Here is a 24906-nt window from a genome sequence, read left to right as displayed (position 1 = left end):
CTTGGGAGATTTGCTTTTCCTTTGCTCTTTGCTACTTCCTGCCTAGGAAACCACACATGTGCTTTCCCCATTTGGGTAGATCCCTCCAAAGACCTAGCCTGCTCCAAAACATGTTCAGAAAGCAAAATAAATTAGATTCCAAGTTAAAATCAAACAGTTTTGGCCAGGCGCGGTGGCTCACGCCTGTAATCCCAGCACTTTGGGAGGCCGAGGCGGGGCAGATCACGAGATCAGGAGATTGAGACCATCCTGGCTAACACGGTGAAGCCTCGTCTCTACTAAAAATACAAAAAATTAGCCGGGTGTGGTGGCGGGCGCCTGTAGTCCCAGCTACTGGGCAGGCTGAGGCAGGAGAATGGCATGAAACCGGGAGGCAGAGGTTGCAGTGAACCGAGATCACGCCACTGCACTCTAGCCTGGGCAACAGAGCAAGACTCTGCCTCACAGAAAGAAAAAAAAATCAAAATAGTTGTGATACTAGAGGACAGTTTTGGTTTGGTTTGAGTGTACTTTGAAAGCAGGTTTCTTGTTGCCCAGCCTGAGGCTGAAAGCCAATGGTGAGGGGATAGCGGTGGGAGGTTGTCCAGACAGCAGTGGGCAGGATCCACCCGCCCAGCTGAGGCCTGCCGGGGGTTCTCCAGTCCTAACCATCAGGCCCATTGTTCAGGCTGAACTTCTCCACCCCAACATCCACCAACATCGTGTCAGTGTGCCGCGCCACTGGGCTGGGGCCTGTGGATCGTGTGGAGACCACCCGGCGCTACCGGCTCTCGGTGAGGTGATGGGGAATCAGGAGGAGGAGATGAGCCAGAGATACAAGATTAGATCCTAAGCTCTAGAGAGAAGCAGGGACAGGTGCTCCTGGCTTTAGGCCTGCTCTGTATGGTCGTACAAGTTGTTCACTGCCTGAAAGTACCTGGTTGAGGGGTAAATGGGGCAGAAATCCAGCCTATGCTTCCTTTAATTTGTGCATCCTGGCATGGATTCATACCTGGAAAGGGCGTCTTTTTGTAATCTGAGAAAAAGTGCCATATGGTGTGGCAGTGGGCTAGCCTTGCATGACTAAGAGGGTAGGAAGGTGGACCATTTCTCTCCATTCTTAAACTCTTCACCCCTTGCCCTCTGTGTGTCTGCACCCCTAGTTTGCCCACCCCCCGTCAGCTGAGGTGGAAGCCATTGCTCTGGCTACCCTGCACGACCGGATGACAGAGCAGCACTTCCCCCATCCTATCCAGAGTTTCTCCCCTGAGAGCATGCCGGAACCCCTCAATGGCCCTATCAATATACTGGGTGAGGGCCGGCTTGCGCTGGAGAAGGCCAACCAGGAGCTTGGTGAGTAGCTGGGGAGGGAGATGTAGGGTCCAGGATAGGCCAGTAGGGGTGCTGAGATCTGGAATGTGGCTGCCTGAGTTCCATAGTCACCTCTTCCTGGATTTGTCTCCTAGGTCTGGCTTTAGACTCTTGGGACCTAGACTTCTACACCAAGCGCTTCCAGGAGCTACAGCGGAACCCGAGCACTGTGGAGGCCTTTGACTTGGCGCAGTCCAATAGGTGGGGAGAAATGGGGTTGTTCCCATACCTGAGCCCATGGGTGTTGGGAGAGACCACAGGGGCTCACCTTCATGGTCCTCCCTTGGCTTACGGGCCTCCCTGAGTCTCTGAGGGCCTGGGCTCCCGTCATCCATCAAGGAGTCTACATTCAAATCTTGGTTTTATCTTCACTTTGGCTCTGGATAGTCCAAAATGACAGAATACTTGAAGATTATGACTTTTTGGAATATATTTTGATCTATTATCTAAGTATGAATTTGGCTGTAACTCTGCTGTTAAATGCTGGTGAGAAGACATGGCATTAAGAAATGACCCCGTTTCCACCTGCCTTCCCCTCCCTGCATCGCCCCCTGCAGCGAGCACAGCCGACACTGGTTCTTCAAGGGCCAGCTCCACGTGGATGGGCAGAAGCTGGTGCACTCACTGTTTGAGTCCATCATGAGCACCCAGGAATCCTCGAACCCCAACAACGTCCTCAAATTCTGTGATAACAGCAGGTGGGCTGTGCCCTAGACTGGGGTGGCGTCAGGACCCGGGGAGGGGAGGCCCCAGGCCCTGGTTGGGTTAGTGTAGGTCCCAGAAAGGAAGCAGGGTCCATGACGGATATGTCCACAGTGCAATCCAGGGAAAGGAAGTCCGATTCCTACGGCCTGAGGACCCCACACGGCCAAGCCGCTTCCAGCAACAGCAAGGGCTGAGACATGTTGTCTTCACAGCAGAGACTCACAACTTTCCCACAGGTGAGCTGGGTTCCCTGGAGAAATAGGTGAGATCACAGAATAGGGTAGGGCAAAGGTCCCAGGCCCCTGGGGTGGGCCTGGGGAAAATAATCAGGGAAATTGGTTGTCCTTATTTTCAGTGGGGGTAGTCAGAGATGGGGGTTTGTCTCTGAGGCACCCAGACCTCTCCCCACTCTCTCTTTGCAGGAGTATGCCCCTTTAGTGGTGCAACCACTGGCACAGGGGGCCGGATTCGAGATATCCAGTGCACAGGCCGCGGGGCCCACGTGGTGGCTGGCACTGCCGGCTATTGCTTTGGAAATCTGCATATTCCAGGTTCCATCTCCTTCCTCTCTATCCACCTTCCCTTCCAGATTCCTTGTCCTGGCAGGCAGCAAACTTCTATCTGTTAGGTCCATAGGGTTATCCTGTGTGCCTTTTCTCAGGAGCAAGGGCTCTAGGATAGCTGGCCTTTCACTAACTATGGTCATAAGTGTAGACCTGGGGAGATGAGGTGGCCAGACTGATTTTGCAGGTCCACGATTTTCTTTAAAAACTAGCCTTCATTCAGCCAGAAAGCATGATATTGGGTTGGTCTTATGATCAGCACCTGCCCCTCAAATCTGGTTTCTTAGAAAGCCTGAGAAACTTGGCTGGGCGTGGTGGCTCACACCTGTAATCCCAGCACTTTGGGAGGCTGAGGTGGGCGGATCACAAGGTCAGGGGATCGAAACCATCCTGGCTAACACGGTGAAACCCCATCTCTACTAAAAATACAAACAATTAGCCGGGCGTGGTGGCGGGCGCCTATAGTCCCAGCTACTCAGGAGGCTGAGGCGAGAGAATGGCATGAACCCGGGAGGCAGAGCTTTTAGTGAGCCAAGATCACGCCACTGCACGCTAGCCTGGGTGATAGAGCGAGACTCCATCTCAAAAAAAAAAAAAAAACAGAAAGCCTGTGTAACTCTGATTGCGAGATTCAGAGGGAAGGCTGGTGTGGGTGGTGGAAAGAAGACCAGTGCCTCACTGCAGGCTCTAGGGCTTCCTAAAACAGGACTTCCTGAAGTGGAACATTGCAACCATGCAGGTGGTCCTTGGTGGCCTTGACTCTTCCTGAAGGATGCAGGCTGCTCCGGCCTGTCTTCACAGTTCATTCAGTTCATCCAGTTCTCTCTCCTTCCCTCCCAGGTTACAATCTGCCCTGGGAGGATCCAAGCTTCCAGTATCCTGGGAACTTTGCCCGGCCCCTGGAGGTTGCCATTGAAGCCAGTAATGGAGCTTCTGACTATGGCAACAAGTTTGGGGAACCAGTGCTGGCTGGTGAGGCTGGGGGTGTGGAGGGATGACAAACACCCAGAGGGGCTTGTGGGTGGGGTGTGCGACCCGGGGGCTGTGCTATTGGGCGAGCACTGGGGGAACTGAGTGACAGGTCCCTCTGATGTTCACACTCCAGGCTTCGCCCGCTCCTTGGGCCTCCAGCTCCCAGACAGCCAGCGGCGTGAGTGGATCAAGCCCATCATGTTTAGTGGGGGCATTGGGTCCATGGAAGCTGACCACATAAGCAAGGAGGCCCCAGAGCCAGGTAAGAGCCTGCCACCTTTCTCTGGATCCAGCCAGCTTTCTCCCCAGCACAGGATGGCTACAGGGAGGGAACTTAGGGAACACTTCAGTGGTTAGTTTTTAATATGTTGGCTTATGTTATGTGTCACATAATGATGGACAACTCATTCTGAGAAATGTGGCTATTAGGTAATTTCATTATTGTGCCCACTTCATAGACTGTACATACACAAACCTAGATGGCATAGCCTGCTACACAATCCACACAGCCTCTTACGGGCAATATTATCCAGGAATTTTGTACACTTAGGAGCCATGATGAACAAAACAGCATGAGAATAAAATAAGCACAAGAGAAAATAATGCAATCAAGACGTGGTGGGCCAGGCAGGGTGGCTCGCACCTGTAATCTCAGCACTTTGGGAGACTGAGACAGGTGGATCACCTGAGATCAGGAGTTCAAGACCAGCCTGACCAACATGCTGAAACCCTGTTGCTACTAAAAATACAAAAATTAGCCAGGCATCTGCCGGGCACGGTGGCTCACGCCTGTAATCCCAACACTTTGGGAGGCTGAGGTGGGCGGATCACGAGGTCAGGAGATCGAGACCATCCTGGCTAACACGGTGAAACCCCGTCTCTACTAAAAAAATAAAAAAATTAGCCAGGTGTGGTGGCGGGCACCTGTAGTCCCAGCTACTCGGGAGGCTGAGGCAGGAGAATGACGTGAACCCAGGAGGTGGAGCTTGCAGTGAGCTGAGATCCCACCACTGCACTCCAGCCTGGGCGACAGATCGAGACTCCATCTCAAAAAAAAAAAAAAATTACCCAGGCGTCATGGTGCATGCCTATAGTCCCAGCCTCCTGAGGCACAAGAACCACTTAAAGCTGGGAGGTGGAGGTTGCAGTGAGTGGAGATCGCACCACTGTCAAAAAAAAAAAAAGACATGGTAAATATGAGATATATGAAGCTACTGTCAATGTAACATGGCATACCGTTTTTAAGTAAACTTTTTTTTCTCTTTTTTGTTAATTATTATTATTTTTAATCTGCATTTTCTTTCTCAACTCAGATTTTTTTTCTCTTTTTAGAGACAGGGTGTTACTTTGTCACCCAGGCTGAAGAACAGTGGTTCTGTCCTAGCTCACTGTGGCCTTGAGCTCCTGGGCTCAAGCAGTTCTCCTGCTTCAGCCTTCCAAAGCACTGGGATTACAGGTGTGAGCCATGGTGCCCAGCCAGAATACACTTGCTTTATATAAGTAGAATGAGTACATTCTAAAATAACAGTAAAAAGTATAGTTGGCTGGGCACAGTGGCTCACGCCTGTAATCCCAGCACTTTGGGAGGTCAAGGCAGGGGGATTACTTGAGGCCAGGAGTTTGAGACCAGTCTGGGGAATATAGTCAGACCCCTGTCTCTAAAAAAATTAAGAAATAAAACTTAGCTGGATATGGTGGTGTACACCTGTAGTCCCAGCTACCCAGGAGGCTTAGGTGGGAAGATCACTTGAGCCAAGGAGCTCAAGGCTGTAGTGAGCTATGATCATACCACTGCACTCCAGCATGAGTGACAGTGAGACCCTGTCTCCAAAAAAGAATAAAAATAAAAAATAAATGTAGGCTGGGTGTGGTGGCTCACGCCTGTAATCCCAGCACTTTGGGAGGCCATGGTGGGCAGATCACCTGAGGTCAGGAGTTCAAGACCAGCCTGGCCAACATGGTGAAACCCCCTCTCTACCAAAAATTCAAATATTAGCCGGGTGTCGTGGCGCGCACCTATAATCCCAGCTACTCGGGAGGCTGAGGCAGGAGAATCACTTGAACCTGGGAGGTGGAGGTTGCAGTGAGCCAAGTTTGCACCACTGCACTCCAGTCTGGACGACAGAGTGAGACTCTGTCTCAAAAAAAAAAAAATTTTTTTTTAAGTGTGGTAAATACATAAACCAGCAATAGTCATTTATTGTCATTATGAAGTATTATGTAGTATACATACAATAATGGTTTGCAGTATACTTTTGTGTGACTGGCAGTATAGTAGGTTTATTTACAATAGCATCACCCACCAGCGTGCCACGATGCCACTAGGCAATAGGAATTTTTCAGCACAATTATAATCTTAAGGGATCACTGTTTCTATATGTGGTCTGTTGTTAAGCAAAATGTCATTAGTCAGCCCATGACCATAATGGAATCATATAATATGCGGCCTTTTGTGTCTGCCTTCTTTCACTTAGCTTAATGTTTTCAGGGGTTATCCGTTGCATCAGTACTTTATTTCTTTTTATGGCTGAATAATATCCCATTATGTAGCTATGTCACATTTTGTTTACCCATTCCTTAGTTGGTGGACATTGGGGTTGTTCCAACTTTTTAGCTATTATGCATAATGCTGCTATGAACATTTATGTACAAGTTTTTTTGTTTTGTTTTGGTTTGGTTTTTTTGAGACGGAGTCTCGCTCTGTCGCCCAGGCTGGAGCGCAATGGCGCCATCTAGGCTCACTGCAAGCCCCGCCTCCTGGGTTCACGCCACTCTCCTGCCTCAGCCTCCCAAGTAGCTGGGACCACAGGTGCCCACGACCACGCCCGGCTAATTTTTTGTGTTTTTAGCAGAGACGGGGTTTTGCCATGTTAGCCAGGGTGGTCTCTATCTCCCGATGTGATCCGCCCGCCTCGGCCTCCCAAAGTGCTGGGATTACAGGCGTGAGCCACCGCGCCTGGCCTATGTACAAGTTTTTGTATGAACATATGTTATCATTTCTCCCCGGTATATAACTAGGGGTGGAATTGCTGGGTCATGTGATAACTATGTTCAGCTTTTCAAAAAATTGCCAAACTGTTTTCCAAAGCAGCTGTACCATTTTACATTCTCTCTAGCAGTGTGTGAGGGTTCCAGTTTCTCCACATGCTTGACAACACTTGTTAATATCTGTCCTTTTGATTGTAAGGCATAATAGTGGGTATGAAGCAGTATTTCATTGTGGATTTGGTTTGTTTTTCTCTAATGACTAATGATGTTGAGCATGTTTTCTTTCTTTCTTTTTTTTTTTTTTGTAGAGACAGAGTCTTGCTCTGTTACTCAGGCTGGAGTGCAATGGCGCAATCTCAGCTCACTGCAACCTCCACCTCCCGGGTTCAAGCAATTCCCCTGCCTCAGCCTCCCAAATAGCTGGGATTACAGGCACGTGCCACCACACCCAGCTAATTTCTTTTGTATTTTAGTAGAGATGGGGTTTCACCGTGTTGCCCAGGCTGGTCTCGAACTCCTGAGCTCAGGTAATCCACCCGCCTCAGCCTCCCAAAGTGCTAGGATTACAGGCGTGAGCCACCATACCTGGCCGAGCATGTTTTCGTATGCTAGTTAGCTATGTGTATATCTTCCTTAGAGAAACATCTATTCAGATCCTTTCCTATTTATTTTTTCTTTTTTGAGATGGGATCTCGCTCTGTCACCCAGGCTGGAGTGCAGTGGTGCGATCTCAGCTCACTGCAACCTCCGTCTTCCGGGCTCAGGCGATCCTCCCACCTTAGCCTCCTGAGTAGCTGAGACTACAAGCTCCCGCCACCATGCCTGGCTAATTTTTGCATTTTTTGTAAAGATTGGATTTCACTGTGTTAGCCAGGCTGGTCTCGAATTCCTGAGCTCAAGCGATCCGCCCGCCTCAGTCTCCCAAAGTGCTGGGAGTGTGGGTGAGTTCTCCCACAGTTTCTACCCTGGAGCCCCCAGGCTTCAGGACCCTTCCGCATCCAGAGGTTGCAGTGAGCCAAGATTGCATTACTGCACTCCAGCCTGGGCAACATCTCAAAAAAAAGAAAAGTTTTTAGTGTATAAGCCTTACTTCTATTGTTAAATTTATTCCTAATTATTTTTATTCTTTTTGATGCTACTGTAAATAGACATAGATATTTTTGCCTTTTTCATTTTTTGCTTAGCAGTATATCTTGGAAATAATTTCATATTGATGAAATCATATTACTTCATTACATTCCTATATTCTCTTTTTTTGGTGGCTTAGTCTTTCATTGTATAGACTTACCATAGTTTACTTAATGAGGTCTCTGTTGTCAGCCTTTAGATTATTTCATGTACTTGCTAATACCAACGTTACTGTAGTGTTTAATCTTGTAAGTAGGTGATTTTATACCTGTGCAAATAAATCAGCGGGATGACTTCCTCAAAGTGTATTTACCCAATCAGAGACTGTGTGCATTTGTCATTTTGGTTGTTATTGCCAAATCGTCCTCCGTAGTTGATACCAGTTTACTCTCCTATCAACCCAGTCAAGTGGTAAGGCTTCTGGGCTAGGCAGGGTGGCTCACGACTGTAATCCCAACACTTTGGGAGGCCGAGGTGGGTGGATCACCTGAGGTCAGGAGTTTGAGACCAGCCTGGCCAAGATGGTGAAACCCTGTCTCTACTGAAAAAATACAAAAATTAGCTGGGCACGATAGCGGGCGCCTGTAGTCCCAGCTACTCAGGAGGCTGAGGCAGGAGAATCACTTGAACCCAGGAGGCGGAGGTTGCAGTGAGCTGAGATCACGCCACTGTACTTCAGCCTGGGCAACAGAGCGAGACTCCATCTCAAAAAAAAAAAGGTGGTCAGGCTTCTCCCTAACATCAGCTTCCTCTGTGTTCACGCTGCCTTGCTTTCGAGGCCTCTTCTCATGGCTTCCCCAGTGTTCTGATTCTGCCTTCCCTTCTTACAGGCATGGAAGTTGTAAAGGTTGGAGGTCCCGTCTACAGGATTGGAGTTGGAGGTGGAGCTGCTTCATCTGTGCAGGTGAGTGGGAATTGCTAAAGGTGCAGAATCCTTGATATAACCGGGCCCCAGGCATAGGGGAGCGTACAGGTGCTTCCAGCCTCGTTGAGCTGAGCTATGCCATATATGCCCCCAGGTGCAGGGAGATAACACCAGTGACCTAGACTTTGGGGCTGTGCAGCGAGGAGACCCGGAGATGGAACAGAAGATGAACCGTGTGATCAGGGCTTGTGTGGAGGCCCCCAAGGGAAACCCCATCTGCAGCCTTCATGATCAGGGCGCTGGTGGCAATGGTGAGGAAAGGAGTTGAAACAAGAGACTGGGCCTGCCTGGTATCCTGCCAGGTTTGGTTTAGGGAGAGGTATCAGGAATCTCCAACCAACCACCCAGCTCTGGGTCCCATTCTCCATGCTCTGTACATTCTAGACAGGTTCAGGGTTGGAAGGGTGGAAGCCTGCTGCCGTGGGATGATTGGTGGTGAGGGTGCGGCAGCGGTTGACACAGGAACACACCAAATTACAGGCTCCTTTGGAGGCCAGGGACTGCCCTTTGTTGCCTGACCACCACTAGGTCACTGCTTCTCCTTGCAACCCTCTCACCAGGCAATGTCCTAAAAGAGCTGAGTGACCCAGCTGGAGCCATCATTTACACCAGCCGCTTCCAGGTGGGTCTCGTCCCCTGAAGTGTGGCATTTTCCCACCCCTGCCAGCCCCAGCCCGCTTCCACCCATCTCTCTTACAACAACATGAGACGTGGGAGTGCCCACTGGCCCTTCTCTTTCCTCCCCGCCGTGGCTGTGCAGCTTGGGGACCCAACCCTGAATGCCCTGGAAATCTGGGGGGCTGAGTACCAGGAATCAAATGCTCTTCTGCTGAGGTCCCCCGACCGGGACTTCCTGACTCATGTCAGTGCCCGTGAACGTTGCCCGGCTTGCTTCGTGGGCACCATCACTGGAGACCGGAGAGTGAGTTGGCCCAGGGAGTTGGGAGCAGACACTGGGGCAGACATGAGCCACCTGGGTATGGGCTAGAGGGAGAGCTGTCAAGGGAGAGAGACGAGAGGAAGATGGGAGGTAGTGGCAAACAAGCTGTGGGGAATGTAGGATCCAAGGAGGGGCAGGGACTCAATATGGAAACCAAACAAGGAGTGGAAAGCACATTTGTGCCCTGATTTCTAGGAACATTCCTTGCTGGTGTTCATAGTCTCATCCCCTCTGGGTGGGGTCCCTGTGGTCTATAGATAGTGCTGGTGGACGATCGGGAGTGTCCTGTCAGAAGAAATGGCCAGGGGGATGCCCCCCCGACACCCCCGCCAACCCCTGTGGACCTGGAGCTCGAATGGGTGCTGGGCAAGATGCCTCGGAAGGTATGTGGGGTTGAGGGGATAGGTTTTTCCTGTGGTCCTCTCCACACCACCCTTTACCCTACGTGCATTTTGTCGCCTGTGTGCCCAGCCCACCCCAGGTGTTCACACTGCCTGTCGCTGTCTGTGTTGCAGGAGTTCTTCCTGCAGAGGAAGCCCCCCATGCTGCAGCCTCTGGCCTTGCCCCCAGGGCTGAGCGTGCACCAGGCTCTGGAGAGGGTTCTGAGGCTGCCCGCCGTGGCCAGCAAGCGCTACCTCACCAATAAGGTCCTCCCTGCACCCTTCCTCTGCCCCCTGCCTCCTTCCTCCGCCCACTGCCTCCTTCCTCCGCTCAGCCTCCTCTGCCCTCCCACCCTTAGAAACTGCTGTGGGGGTTTTTGCCTGGCCCTGCAGGAAGCAGCAGGGGCAGGGCAGCCACCCTGATGGCCTGGTCTCCCTGCTACCCACCTTCTAAGTAGAGCTGTTGTCTGCGTTGGGGGAAAGACAGGCCTCCCACTGCCCTGGGTGCCTTGGGGGCATGTGCGGGAGCTCAGGCTGTCCCTGTCCCTTGCTCTCTTGCTAACCCCACCTGGTTCCACAGGTGGACCGCTCCGTGGGCGGCCTGGTCGCCCAGCAGCAGTGCGTGGGGCCCCTGCAGACTCCTCTGGCAGATGTAGCGGTTGTGGCACTGAGCCATGAGGAGCTCATAGGGGCTGCCACAGCCTTGGGAGAACAGCCAGTCAAGAGCCTGCTGGACCCAAAAGTCGCCGCCCGGTTGGCCGTGGCCGAAGCCCTCACCAACCTCGTGTTTGCTCTGGTCACTGACCTCCGGGTGAGTTCTCCCACAGCTTCTATCCTGGAGCCCCCGGGCTTCAGGACCCTTCCACATCCATCTGTAGCCCTTCATTTCATGTTGCAACCTCCCAGTCCGCCTGCACCCCTGGCCTCTCCACATTTCTCTTCCCCTCTAATGCTGTGCCTCTGCCACCCCCAGGATGTGAAGTGTAGCGGGAACTGGATGTGGGCAGCCAAGCTCCCAGGGGAGGGCGCAGCTTTGGCGGATGCCTGTGAGGCTATGGTGGCAGTGATGGCAGCCCTGGGTGTGGCAGTGGACGGTGGCAAGGACTCCCTCAGCATGGCTGCTCGGGTTGGCACTGAGACCGTGCGGGCTCCTGGTGAGGCGTGGGAGCCCCGGGGAGGGGAGGAGGAACTATGGAGCTGGGTTGGCAACTCATTCCTTTGGACTCCTCCTTGCTCTACAGGGTCACTGGTCATCTCAGCCTATGCCATCTGCCCAGACATCACAGCCACCGTGACCCCAGACCTCAAGCATCCTGAAGGGAGAGGTATGGACATGGCCCCATCCTTTGTGATCTTTGCTTGTGTGATCTTTGCTTGGCTCCTGCTTTGTGAGTGCTGGGCCCCCATCTCAACACTGGGCTGTGGTGTTTTCTGGGACTGATTGTCTAGGTGTCTCACCACATGCTGGGAATAGCAGTGCTGTGAGCCCCTCAGGGATGGGTCCTCCTGAGCTGTTCCCCTCCCCTCACCCCTCCCCGTCTCCCCAGGCCATCTGCTCTATGTGCCTCTGAGCCCTGGGCAGCACCGGCTCGGGGGCACAGCTCTGGCCCAGTGCTTCTCCCAGCTCGGGGAGCACCCTCCAGACCTGGACCTTCCTGAGAACTTGGTGCGGGCCTTCAGCATCACTCAGGGGCTGCTGAAAGGTGAGTGAAGACCCCTGGGGAGATGGCGCACGGGGTGCCAGGCGTGCAGCAGGCATTCACCAGCTGAGCAGTGGGGCAAAAGGGACTCCAATGGACGATGCACCCCAGATCCCCTGACATTCTGACACACACTCTTGATGGACTGACTCCGGAAGGTGGGGTGGGGCTGTCAGGTTTGGGCCCCGAGGTTGCTGAGCTTTCTTCTCCTTCCTCCAGACCGCCTCCTCTGCTCAGGCCATGATGTCAGTGACGGAGGCCTCGTCACATGCCTGCTGGAGATGGCCTTTGCTGGAAATTGCGGGCTACAGGTGGATGTGCCTGTCCCCGGGGTTGATGGTAAGGAATCTGGGGTCTAGTCTCGGGCCTGGGCTGCCTTCTGCACCCTGCAGACCCCATTTCCAATATATTAAAGAGTGGAGTGCCCTCCGGTCCCCTTTCCCTGAGTCTTCCCTGACTAGCTTTTCTGTGCTGTCTCTCTGACAGCTGAACTGGATGGAACTGGCTGACACCCGCCATGTTCCTGACTGCACCCCTCTGAGACTTCCCATCCCTGAGATGTCCATGATGAAACATCCTCAGTCCTGCCGTCCTAGCCCTCATCCTCCTTGATCCCTACCCTACTCTCTGGCTGCATCCCTCTGACCCTCGCCCTGGCCCTTCCTGCATTTCCCTGATCCCGCCCCAACTCCCTTGGCCCTTCTTGCACCCCCCTGACTCCCCACATTGCTCTCCCAGTCCTGTCTGTGCTGTTCGCTGAGGAGCCAGGCCTCGTGTTGGAGGTGCAGGAGCCAGACCTGGTCCAGGTGCTGAAGCGTTACCGGGACGCTGGCCTCCATTGCCTGGAGCTGGGCCACACAGGCGAGGCTGGGCCCCACGCCATGGTGAGGAAGTGAGGGAGAGAGCGGTGTGCAGTGGGCAGTCAGAGTGGGGTGGCCGCGGTCCATCCCTCTCCCACTGTGGAGGGGGCCATCCTTTCTCCTAGCCCGTGGGAGATTTGTTCCTCTTCCTAGGTCCGTGTGTCAGTGAACAGGGCTGTGGTTCTGGAGGAGCCTGTTGGGGAGCTGCGAGCCCTCTGGGAGGAGACGAGTTTCCAGCTGGACCGGCTACAGGCAGAGCCTCACTGTGTGGCAGAGGAGGAACGGGGCCTGAGGGAGCGGATGGGGCCCAGCTATTGCCTGCCCCCCACCTTTCCCAAAGCCTCCGTGCCCCGTGAGCCTGGTGAGGGAGTGTGTGCGTCCTGGGGGCACTGAGCCTGGATGCCTGGGCCTGCCCTCGGAAAGGTGTCTGGGGAGTTGGGGTGGGGAAGTAACTTTCTGGCCCAAAGACACTTATTCTCCCCCAAGGTGGTCCCAGCCCCCGAGTCGCCATCTTGCGAGAGGAGGGCAGTAATGGAGACCGGGAGATGGCCGATGCCTTCCACTTGGCTGGGTTTGAGGTGAGCAGGGTAGGGGGCAGCTGGGGGTGATTGTCCAGCCTCAGCTGCGTGTCCTCCCACCCACACTCCCCCTCCCCACCTTCGCAGGTATGGGACGTGACCATGCAGGACCTCTGCTCTGGGGCAATTGGGCTGGACACTTTCCGTGGCGTGGCCTTCGTGGGCGGCTTCAGCTATGCAGATGCTCTGGGCTCTGCCAAAGGTCAGTGTGCAGGCTTCTGCCCACTCCCTTCCCCCACATTCCTGAAGAGGTGCCTTTAGCCCCATCTTCCTGGGCTGGGGATTGGCCTCTCACTCCACTGAGCTAGGAGAGAGTGGGCCCATTCGTCTGGGCCACATGCCAACAGAAGGCTGGTAGTAAATTTTTAATTTTTTCATTGAAAAAAAGTATATATATACACATATATAATTAAAATATATATTACTAAAACATTATATATATTATTTATATATTATTAAAATATATATTATTTATATATTGTTAAAATATATATTATTTACATATTATTAAAATATATATTATTTATATATTGTTAAAATATATATTATTTATATATTATTAAAATATATATTATTTATATATTATTAAAATATATATTTTTTGAGACGGAGTTTCACCCTTGTTGCCCAGGCTGGAGTGCAATGGCGCGATCTCGGCTCACCGCAACCTCCACCTCCTGGGTTCAAGCGATTTTCCTGCCTCATCCTCCCAAGTAGCTGGGATTACAGGCATGCAAAAATACAAAAATTAGCCAGGCGTGCTGGCGGGCGCCTGTAATCCCAGCTACTTGGGAGGCTGAGGCAGGAGAATCGCTTGAACCCAGGAGGCAGAGGTTGTAGTGAGCCAAGATCATGCCACTGTACTCCAGCCCGGGTGACAGAATGAGATTCCATCTCAAAAAAAAAAAAAAAAAAAAGAAAGAAGGAAAGGAAGGAAGGAGGGAGGGAGGGAAAAGGAAGAAACAAAAAAGAAAAGAAACAGAGCAGTTATGCCCCTTCATTCCCAATTCCCTTTTTTGAGGTCCTCCATGTCTCACCCTGACTTCCCTATTCCCTGCTAGGGTGGGCAGCTGCTGTGACCTTTCATCCCAGGGCTGGGGCTGAGCTGAGGCGCTTCCGGAAGCGGCCAGACACCTTCAGCCTGGGCGTGTGTAATGGCTGTCAGCTGCTGGCTCTGCTCGGCTGGGTGGGAGGCGACCCCAATGAGGATGCTGCAGAGATGGGCCCTGACTCCCAGCCAGCCCGGCCAGGCCTTCTGCTACGCCACAACCTGTCTGGGCGCTACGAGTCTCGCTGGGCCAGCGTGCGTGTGGGGCCTGGGCCAGCCCTGATGCTGCGAGGGATGGAGGGCGCCGTGCTGCCCGTGTGGAGTGCGCACGGGGAAGGTCAGGCCCAAGGAAGGCTGGGGGAGGGCACGAGGGTTGGGGGCAAGGGAGGGCCCGAGGGTTGGGGGCAAGGGTGGGCATGAAGGACCTTGGCTCTCACTTCCCTCCTCCTTCCATCCCAGGTTACGTAGCATTTTCTTCTCCGGAACTCCAAGCTCAGATTGAGGCCAGGGGCTTGTCTCCACTGCACTGGGCCGATGATGACGGGAACCCCACAGAGCAGTACCCTCTGAATCCCAATGGGTCCCCAGGGGGCGTGGCTGGCATCTGCTCCTGTGATGGCCGCCACCTGGCTGTCATGCCTCACCCTGAGCGGGCCGTTAGGCCTTGGCAGTGGGCATGGCGACCCCCTCCATTTGATACTCTGACCACCTCCCCCTGGCTCCAGCTCTTTATCAATGCCCGAAACTGGACCCTGGAAGGGAGCTGCTGACTGGCCACAGGGGCTTATCTGGGCCCCATGGCTTTTCACCTGAGTGGGTCCTGCCCCCTCCCCCATGACCTTCGGGAGCACCCCATATTATTTCCAAAAATATCTTGGACAGACAAGGACCAAAATGCCAAAATCTCAGCGGACTCGATGATCTGCCTGCTGATGTTCCTTCTGTGGCTGTGTCTATTTTCAGTTCTGCTCTAACATGGCATGCCCTTTCTCAGCCCAGGAAACAGCATGTGGTTCAGAGAAAAGAGCGACAAGGAAAAGTTAGGACTCCTGAGGTCCGAACAGGGGCTTCTGTTGCCCACTTCACAACACTCAGTGATCACCGGCGTGCAGTTGCCTCCTTGGCTCTGAGGGATGTTTTGCGCTCCCTTTTCTCATCATTGGGGTTAGGGGGTGCAGACAAAGTCAGCAATAGTATGCAGATCAGCCCCTCACCCTCACCACCTCATTGTTCTCATCTGGAACTGAAACTTTCTGGACTTCTTTTGAAGTGCTACACTGCGCTGAATGTAAGGAATTGTTGCTTGTGGAAGTTTCTCAGCGTTTCTGGCTGTCTTAGGGCTGGCCTCAGAACCCAGCATTCCTGTTATTTGCTTCTAAATTAGCAGCTCTCTTTTTTTTTTTTTTTTTTTTTTGAGGCAGTCTCACTCTGTCACCCAGGCTGGAGTACAATGGCGTGATCTCGGCTCACTGCAACCTCTGCCTCCTGGGTTCAAGCAATTTTCCTGCCTCAGCCTCCCGAGTAGCTGGGAGTACAGGCACACACCACCACACCCAGCTAATTTTTGTATTTTTAGTAGAGATAGGGTTTCACCATGTCTCCCAGGCTGGTCTCAAACTCCTAACCTCAAGTGATCCGCCTGCCTCGGCCTCCCAAAGTGCTGGGATTACAGGTGGGAGCCACTACACCTGGCCCAGCAGCTCTGTTTCTGATAGAGGTGGTTGGGGCTCTCATCCCTAGATCCTAACCCTTTAGTATGCTGGAATTCTACTCTTCACTTACTGCATTGACTGTTGTTGATTAGTTATTATTGCAAAGCACTGTCACCGGCCTCAGGGAGTTTATGTGTAATATAATTAAAAATAATAGCTGTGTATAACATTTAGCTCAAGCCACGCATGTGTGAGGCATTTGGTATGTATCTGAATTAATTCTCACTAAAATTCAGCGAAGGACTTGATAGCCCCTCCCCGCCTTTTCAATAAAGGATGAATGAAGGTTGACTGCATTGCCTGGGGTCCACAGATGGTGAGGGGGGCTGGGCTCACCCATACTACATCTGCTTCCCGCCATCCTGCAGTCTTACTTCCTGGAGGCAGTGTGTTGAGACTTTGTGCTGGCAGCTGTCTGTTGCTTCCTTTGCTGTCTGTTGCTTCCTTTGCTCACAGGACTGTGGATAGAGGTCCCTTCCTCATGACTGTTCTGTTGTACACCTCAAGTCAGTTGGCTCCCTAGAATGTTCAACATCTTGATAAAAGGAGTTTGCCTGAGAATGGAGACTATAATCCCAGATCCCTGAGGGCTAGGAGAGCTGGGTGGGGGCGCTGAGCACTTCTGTGTGCTCCTGGTAGAGTAGCCACCCTGAGAAGAAACTGATAATAATGAAACAATGTTAAATGATGGCTATGGGGAAAACAACTATTTCAGAGATTTTTCTCATTGCTTTGCAAAGCGACCTACCCTGAGCAGTATGGGACTCCTCCGGATCATTTTTGACATTTGAATGTTCTTTCCTGACCCTTGGAAAGGATATATGTATGTCTTTCAAATTTATAGTATCGAACATACAATTTGGGGGCTGGTACCAAGGGTTAGATATTAAGTTTATTAAGTGCTTGATGCAAAAGTCAAAGGATGGCATGGGAGGTAACCTGGTTGGCTGTGATAAGTAAACTCGTGGATTTTGAAGGGGGAGCAGTTTCTGGTTTGGGTCGCAGTGGCCAAGTAAGACCCACCCTCCTCAGACACTATCAAGACCAAGTCCACTGGCTTTTCATCCGTGTTTTCATCCAGTAACCAAATAACCCTGTCCTTGCTGACCCCCACCCAGCTCCATTCCCACTCACCCACTCCCAAGGGCCCTCTGGTGAACCTTCCAGGCTAGCTCTCTGCTCCCTCCTTGCCTTCATGGAAAACCAGCTATCCTCTGAGAGCCACTTCTGCAGCCCCTCCAAGTGGTGGCTTTTCTTCTCAAACCTCAACCTCACATATCTCATCTTCCCCAGGCTGGGGAGTACGGGGTCCTCGTACCACTGCCAGACTGTTCACCCAGTTCAAAGAAAACCCTGCCCGTTGCAGGCTCATGCCATTCTACTACACCCCTTTCATCCAATTCTTTGTGTTCTACTGACTTCCCCAGCGCTTCCTTTGGGAGAAGGTGCCAATTCTTCAATAGTTGATTCCTCTCTAGAAATAAAATGTTCCTGCCAGGTGCGGTGGCTCATGCCTGTAATTCCAACACTTTGGGAGGCCAAGGCTGGTAGATCACCTGAGTTTGAGACCAGCCTGGCCAACATGGTGAACCCCGTCTCTACTAAAAATACAAAAATTAGCTGGGTGTGGTGGTGTGTGCCAATAATCCCAGCTTCTCGGGAGGCTGAGGCAGAAGAATCGCTTGAACCCAGGAGGCGGAGGTTGCAGTGAGCCGAGATCACGCCACTGCACTTCAGCCTGGGCAACAGAGTCTGTCTCAAAAAAAAAAAGAAAGAAAGAAATAGAATGTTCCAGGGCCGGGCGTGGTGGCTCACACCTGTAATCCCAGCACTTTGGGAGGCCGAGGTGGGCAGATCATGAGGTCAGGAGATCGAGACCATCTTGGCTAACACAGTGAAACCCCGTCTCTACTAAAAGTACAAAAAAAATTAGCCAGGCGAGGTGGCGGGCGCCTGTAGTCCCAGCTACTCGGGAGGCTGAGGCAGGAGAATGGTGTGAACCCGGGAGGCGGAGCTTGCAGTGAGCGGACGTTGCGCCACTGCACTCCAGCCTGGGCGACAGAGTGAGACTGTGTCTCAAAAAAAAAAAGAAATAGAATGTTCCAGTATTTTAGCTGGGGTTGTGGCTGCTGAAAGTAAAGATGACATCTCCCAGCTTCCCTCCCAGTTATGATTAAATTGTGGCCAATGGTAGAGAAAATGATGTATACAATTTGCAAGTGTTCTTACAAGAAGGGTACATTTTCCCCTTTATCCATTCTTGCTTCCTATTGTTTGGAATGCAGACACGACAGCTGGAAGTTCAGTAGCCATACTGAAGTAGCTTTGGGAATTGGTACCATGCAGAGCAACAGAAGGCTCTTCCTCTTATCTACTTGGGAGGCTAAGGTGGGAGGATCACTTGAGCCCAGGTGGTTGAGGCTGCAGTGAACTGTGATCATACCACTGCACTCCAGCCTGGGCAACAGAGCCAGACCCTGTCTCAAAAAAGAAAAAAAGATCAAAGGAGACTGGTTCTTCCAACACTGAGGAGTGCCATGAGGACAAGATAACACTGAATGTCTTGAGTGTAGGAAATGAACTTGTGTCTTGGTTTTTGCTTTTGTTTTTCATTGAGACAGAGTCTCTCGCTCTGTCTCCCAGGCTGGAGTACTGGAATACAGTGGTGTGATCTCCGCTTGCTGCAACCTCTGCCTCCTGGGTTTAAGCGATCCTCCCACCCCAGCCTTCTGAGTAGCTGGGATTACAGGCACGTGCCACCATGCCCAGCTAATTTTTGTATTTTTAGTAGAGACGGGGTTTCGCCATGTTGGCCAGGCTGTTCTTGAACTCCTGACCTGAAGTGATCTGCCTGCCTCCATCTCCCACAATGCTGGGATTATAGGCATAAACCAAAGCACCAGCCTATCTTGTTTAAGCACTATTAATTTTGGTGTTTTCCATCCCTCGTAACTAAACCTTACCCTATTCAACCACTCCTAACTCCCTCTCATTCTTTAAGGGTATTAGGCCCTGGTTCCCTGTCTTGTGCTTCACTTCAGCCCCTTCTGTTATCCTGTATCCATGTCGGTGACCATCCAACACTCTGAACTTTTCTACAGTGACCTTCATTCCACCTCAGCTAACTATCCCATTTGGATTTTATCACCCAGGATCGGCTCTATCTCCAAACTTATTTATTCAGGCGTCCTGTTTCCAACCATAAGGCTCTATCTCCAAACTTATTTATGCAGGTGTCCTGTTTCCTTCCAACTTTTTTTCTTTTTGAGATGGAGTCTCACTCTATCGCCCAGACTGGAGGGCAGTGGTGCGATCTCAGCTCACTGCAACCTCCACCTCCTGGGTTCAAGCGATTCTCCTGCCTCAGCCTCCCAAGTAGCTGGGATTACAGGCATGTGCCACCATACCTGGCTAGTTTTTGTATTTTTAGTAGAGATGGGGTTTCACCATGTTGGCCAGGATGGTCTCAAACTCCTGACCTCAAGTGATCTACCCACCTTGGCCTCCCAAAGTGCTGGGATGACAGGCATGAGCCACCATGCCTGGCCCTTTCCTTCCATCTTTCTTCTTTATCCACAATACTCTGAGATTTCAAAGTAATTAGGACCTCCAGTGCAATAATTACTTTACCCCAATCCATTGCTCCTTTTCTTCCCTCCTTATCCAACTTCCAGTAACAGCCTTTCCAAAACCCCTTCACTTGAGCTATGACCTTTTCATCATACCCATTTGGCAAACTCCCAACCTACCTGCTTTCTCTGAGAAAGCCAGACAGAACAGGTTCTCTCATAAGTTCATCATTAACCACGTATGGGGAAACAGGGAATGGGAAGGAAAAATGGAGATGAAAGGTTAATAAGAAAGTGCCCAAGTGGGCCTTTGATGATACAATGTGCCATGAACCCAGGGTCATGATGACCTTAGTTCTCTAAACCTGAGGTCTAAAAGCAAAAACAATTTACAACAACATACACACCTAGTGATCAAGTCCTTCCTTTGGGTTTCAGCTGGGTCAATAGCGCTGCTCAAATCCTTTGTGAGAGGTTATTTCAGTAGCACCACATACCTCCCTTTTCAGCCCAAGTCTCTGTTGTACTTTATTTTTCACCATTGCAATCAATGAACTGTGAACTGTTTTTATTTATTTAGAGATGGAGTCTACCTCTGTTGCCCAGGCTGTAGTGCACTAGCGTGATCTCAGCTCACCACAACCTCCACCTCCCGGGTTCAAGCAATTCTCCTGCCTCAGCCTCCCGAGTAGCTGGGACTACAGACACGTGCCACCATGTCTGGCTAATTTTTATATTTTTATTTATTTTATTTTATTTTATTATTTTTGAGAGGGAGTCTCTGTCGCCCAGGCTGGAGTGCAGTGGCGCGATAATTTTTATATTTTTAGTAGAGACAGTTTCGCCATGTTGACCAGGATGGTCTTGAACTCCTGACCTCGTGATCTGCCCGCCTCGGCCTCCCAAAGTGCTGGGATTATGGGCGTGAGCTACTGTGCCCGGCCTGAATTGTTTCTTTGATCAAAGATCTGTCTCCCTGTTAGTGTGTAAGTTCCATGGATAGGAGACCCATTTTTGCTCCCCACCGTGTCCTAATACCTAGCACAGTGCCCGGCACCTAGTAGGTGCTCAATAAATATATGCTGAACAAATTAATACATATGAATGTTAAAATTAGTAAGTATTGACATACATTTTTTTCCCTTAATACAAGAGTGAATTAGTGGATTGGGTTCATGGGTGCTTGGACTTTGTACACCCTCTCAAGCATTTCCCCTTTTTACCTCATTTGTCCAGTTAAAGTCACGAGTTCTTGTTATCAGGTCAAATGAAGGGGACTGGCCCTGTGTAAGTGGAAAGACAGGGAGAACCAGTAAGTCTCTTTTCTTTCTTGAGATGGAGTCTCACTCAGCTGCCCAGGGTGGAATGCAGTGGCGCGATCTAGGCTCACTGCAACCTCCGTCCCTCAGGTTCAAGCAATTCTCCTGCCTCAGCCTCCCAAGTAGCTGGGACTACAGGCGCAGGCCACCATGCCTGGCAAATTTTTGTATTTTTAGTAGAGACGGGGTTTCACCATGTTGGCCAGGATGGTTTCCATCTCTTGACTTTGTGATCCACCCGCCTCGGCCTCCCAAAGTGCTGAGATTACAGGTGTGAGCCACCAGGCCCGGCCTCTTTTCTTGCTTGGTTTAACATTTTTTCTTCTCTTTTCTTTTTTTTTTCCGCTTAGTTTAACATTTGCCTGGCAGCCAACAGGGCCCTTCAGTTGCACAGAAAAAGACACAACACTGAACTAAGCACACATTACCGTCATCCTCGGTTGCTAGAAGGGGCACTACTGGCTGGGGAGGCAGCAGGCAGGGGCTAAGCACAGAAAAGGAGTGTGAGTGAGAGCATCCAGATGGGACCACCTGGTAGGGGCCATCTGTTTTAGAGAGGCTTCCCGCCAGGGCACCCTCTGCTCTCCAACAGGCCAGCCCACCAAGGGACTTCGTTCTGAACTGTGTCTGGGACACTGCTCAAACTAGAACATAGATAATGGAGAAAGACTGGAAAGAAGAGGGGTGGGCATCAGTCAGTGGTGAGCCTGGTGAAGGAATGTCTCCCACAGCAGCTGGGTGGTCAGTATCCTGGGGCCTGGCTAGCAGCGTGCTCCCAGCACCTGCTGTATGTAAGACCCTGTGGTGGTGGAAACCAAACAAACCTTCTGTCACTGGACACTTGGGGGTGGCAAACAGCCAGATGGTAGAGACCGGAGACCTGCTGCAGTGGAGCCTGGGTCTTGGCATCTTGTGGGGCTTCAGGAAACCTTTCCGTGTGAGCAGCCCACTAGGAATGCCTGCGACATTGGGCCATCCTCCCCCAAGCAGGAAGGGCTTTGTGCAGCTCCCTCTGCCTGGTCAGGCTGGAGGGGCAGCCTGCGACTACAGAATGAGACAAAACACTGTGAAACAGCCCTGCCCATACTGTCACTCAGGGAACAACATTGTCAAGGGCCTCCTCCTGAGGGACACACATGAGGGAGATAGACTTGGAACAAGTGATTTCAATCCAGTGCCTTTTAGGGGAAGCTCAGGGTGCCGTGGAGCTCATAGCAGGGGATGTGGCCCAGACTTTTGGGATCAGGGAAGGATTCTCGGAGTGAGCTGAGACCGGAAGGATGAGTAGCAGTTTGTTACATGAAGGTGAGTGGCACTCTAGAAAAACAACAATATTTGCAAAGCCTCAGAGGCAAGAGACATGGTAAAGAGCTAAACAAAGGTGAGTGAGTCTGTCTGGAACATCAAGTATAATATAACTGGGAAACAGGACAGGCAAAATCGAAGGCCTAACAGAACAGGAATCTGGACTTGATTCTAAGAGCAACGGAAGCCATTTGGAGGGGTTTATACAGCAGATAGACATGAGGGGGTCTGCATTTTTGAGAAATCACTCTTAGAGGAGGGAGGCAGGAGAGGACATGGGAGTCCACGGAGAAAGCTACACAGTCTCCAGGCAGAAACAGTGCTAGCTCGGACTACGGTAGTGGCAGTGGAAATGGCGAGAAGTGGAAGGATTCCAGGGCTATTAGGAGATAGAATCACCATGAATGGCCAGGTGCGGTGGCTCACGCCTGTAATCCCAGCACTTTGGGAGGCTGAGGCGGGCAGATCACAAGGTCAGGAGTTCGAGACCAGCCCGGCTAACATGGCGAAACTCCATCTCTACTAAAAATATAAAAATTAGCGGGGTGTGGTGGTGCACGCCTGTAATCCCAGCTGCTCAGGAGGCTGAGGCAGGAGAATTGCTTGAACCTAGGAGCCAGAGGTTGCAGTGAGTTGAGATCACACCACTGCACTCCCGCTTGGGCCACAGAGCGAGACTCTGTCTCAGGGGTGGGGGTGGGGGGAGGAATCACCACGAACTGGGTGTTGGGGAAGAGGGATGGGGAGAGAGGAGCCAGTGATGATGCCCATGCTTCTTGCTTGAACCACTGGGTAGATAATGTCATTACCTGTGATAGGGACATGTCTGGGAGGAAGATGATGTGCTTTGCTTACGATGTGTTCAGTTTGAAATGTCAATGAGACATGTAGGTGGAGGCATCCAGGAGGTGGTCAGAAGAGCTCTGGGATGGAGATGAATATTTGGGAAGCACTGGTATGTGGATGGGTAAGGTTATCTAGGGGGAGTGCGCAGGGCCTGGTAGCCCAACATTGAAGGGGTTGACAGAAAAAGAGGAAGCTGAGAAGGAATGGCCACGACTAACCCAACAGTCTAACCAGTTGAGCGGCTTCCCACTGCCCGGCGATCCAAGGCAACAAGAGAGATTAGGAAGCAGGCCTGTTCACCACAACTCCTCTCCCCTAGATCATTGCCAAACGCAGTACAACGGCCCTCCCCACTCCCAAACATCTCACCTGTGGAAAGTTACAGGGAAGTGGCCTTGGCTAAATCAAGCAGATGGAAAGAGCTAAATTAGGCCGGGTACGGTGGCTCATGCCTGTAATCCCAGCACTTTGGGAGGCCGAGGAAGGCGGATCACCCGAGGTCGGGAGTTTGAAACCAGCCTGACCAACAAGGAGAAACCTCGTCTCTACTAAAAATTATCCGGGCATGGTGGCACATGCTTGTAATCCCAGCTACTCAGAAAGGCTGAGGCAGGAGAATCACTTGAACCCAGGAGGCAGAGGTTGTGGTGAGCCGAGATGGAGCCATTGCATTCCAGCCTGAGCAACAAGAGTGAAAAAAAAAAAGAAAAAAGCTAAATTATGTGTCTCAAAAAAAAAAAAAAAAAAAGAAAAGAGCTAAATTATGTGGTGCTTTGGAAGCTGGGACCACATGGACTCTTAAGAGGGATGGCACCTTCTAAGAGGTTCCAAGGGCAGAAACAAGGGGCAGTTCCACTGGGTTTCAGACACAGAGATCCCAGCCTGGATTGTCGTGGAGGATGAAGCTGCTCCATCTTGGATGCTGATCCGCCATGTTGTCCTCTGGTTAACCCCTGTTCTGGAATGCCTCCTCTAAGATTGCCACTTTATCTACTGTGACCTTAAATCCTGCTCTTAGGTAGATTCACATAGCATTCTGTGCCTTTCCCTGAGGGGTTGACTTCAGTGGTGCCACACATTTCTACTGAGGCATGTGTACCTTTCGCATCAGGTATATCAGCCCTGGGACTCGGGGATAACTGACTGACAGCTGCCTGGCTTCTGTTTCTAAGTTGCTATTAAATGTTTCTTTCTGAGAAACTGGATACATCAGTCTCCCTCTTTTTTTTTTTTTTTTTTTTTTTTTTGAGATGGAGTCTTGCTCTGTCACCCAGGTTGGAGTGTAGTGGTGGCACTCTCTCAGCTCACTGCCACCTCTGCCTCCTGGGTTCAAGTGATTCTTCTGCCTCCCGAGTAGCTGGGACTACAGGAGCACACCACCACACCTGGCTACTTTTGTATTTTTAGTAGAGATGGGGTTTCACCATGTTGGCCAGGCTGGTCTTGAACTCCTGACTTCAGGTAATCTGCCAGCCTTGGCCTCCCAAAGTGCTGGGATTATAGGTGTGAGCCACCATGCCTGGCCTCAGTCTCTTTCTTCAGCCTCTCAGCTCCCTTGGCCTTTGGGTAGGTTTGCATAGACTGGTTGTGGATGTGGAAAGTCCTCCTTCCCTTGTGCCTGTTGTGCCTCTGTCTCTGCAGGAGGCCCATAGGATTCTGAAGAGCTGTGATGGGAGCCCTGCCTTGGCTCTCCATCAGACTCAGGACAGGCCACCAGGGTTGCTATCCATCACCACACACCACCTCTCCCGTTTGACAGTGTCCAAATTGCCTCCTCCTCCCACTTCTGGAATATGTGTTGAGAGACAGCAGTGAGATGCAGGAGGGCGTGTGTCTGTGGAGAAGTCAAAACTAAAGGTTGCCAGAATCTAGTTGGAAAAATACGTCCCTTGTTCCTGGTTGGGAGAGCAGTGGGTCCAGGTGCTGTTAGCTGGCTCCAGGCACAGGGTCCTTATGGAGAAATGTACGGAGCACTGGCATATGGATGGTGGTCCCCGCTGCACTGGCACTGATGATCT

At 51.4% G+C, this 24906-nt stretch overlaps 1 protein-coding gene and 1 long non-coding RNA gene across 3 annotated transcripts in view; one reads left to right on the top strand and one right to left on the bottom strand.

Annotated features, from left to right (window-relative positions):
- Nucleotides 1-16140, top strand: part of PFAS (phosphoribosylformylglycinamidine synthase) — a 20196-nt gene extending 4056 nt beyond the window's left edge. Inside the window, exons 4-28 of one of the 2 annotated variants that reach the window (XM_003818063.7) lie at nucleotides 668-773; nucleotides 1143-1332; nucleotides 1446-1551; nucleotides 1908-2048; nucleotides 2167-2291; nucleotides 2478-2606; nucleotides 3459-3590; nucleotides 3724-3852; nucleotides 8537-8610; nucleotides 8726-8882; nucleotides 9192-9253; nucleotides 9392-9553; nucleotides 9829-9954; nucleotides 10087-10218; nucleotides 10532-10762; nucleotides 10925-11105; nucleotides 11193-11276; nucleotides 11499-11654; nucleotides 11871-11990; nucleotides 12390-12535; nucleotides 12665-12872; nucleotides 12998-13089; nucleotides 13177-13291; nucleotides 14151-14474; nucleotides 14597-16140. In XM_003818063.7, coding sequence (XP_003818111.1) covers nucleotides 668-773; nucleotides 1143-1332; nucleotides 1446-1551; nucleotides 1908-2048; nucleotides 2167-2291; nucleotides 2478-2606; nucleotides 3459-3590; nucleotides 3724-3852; nucleotides 8537-8610; nucleotides 8726-8882; nucleotides 9192-9253; nucleotides 9392-9553; nucleotides 9829-9954; nucleotides 10087-10218; nucleotides 10532-10762; nucleotides 10925-11105; nucleotides 11193-11276; nucleotides 11499-11654; nucleotides 11871-11990; nucleotides 12390-12535; nucleotides 12665-12872; nucleotides 12998-13089; nucleotides 13177-13291; nucleotides 14151-14474; nucleotides 14597-14907 — 3739 coding nt within the window. In that variant the 3' untranslated portion in view covers nucleotides 14908-16140. Of the gene's footprint in view, nucleotides 1-667; nucleotides 774-1142; nucleotides 1333-1445; nucleotides 1552-1907; nucleotides 2049-2166; nucleotides 2292-2477; nucleotides 2607-3458; nucleotides 3591-3723; nucleotides 3853-8536; nucleotides 8611-8725; nucleotides 8883-9191; nucleotides 9254-9391; nucleotides 9554-9828; nucleotides 9955-10086; nucleotides 10219-10531; nucleotides 10763-10924; nucleotides 11106-11192; nucleotides 11277-11498; nucleotides 11655-11870; nucleotides 11991-12389; nucleotides 12536-12664; nucleotides 12873-12997; nucleotides 13090-13176; nucleotides 13292-14150; nucleotides 14475-14596 lie in introns of those variants that run through there. The other variant, XM_034942411.3, reaches the window with a different exon arrangement.
- On the bottom strand, nucleotides 15523-24906 carry LOC134729456 (uncharacterized). The gene is made up of 2 exons (XR_010110559.1): nucleotides 23258-24906; nucleotides 15523-20701 (listed from the first exon to the last, which is right to left on the bottom strand). It is a non-coding gene; the product is annotated as an uncharacterized LOC134729456 (long non-coding RNA).

This window comes from Pan paniscus, chromosome 19, assembly GCF_029289425.2.
Source record: "Pan paniscus chromosome 19, NHGRI_mPanPan1-v2.0_pri, whole genome shotgun sequence".
NCBI lineage: Eukaryota > Metazoa > Chordata > Mammalia > Primates > Hominidae > Pan > Pan paniscus.
This window is presented reverse-complemented; position numbering and strand designations above follow the sequence as displayed.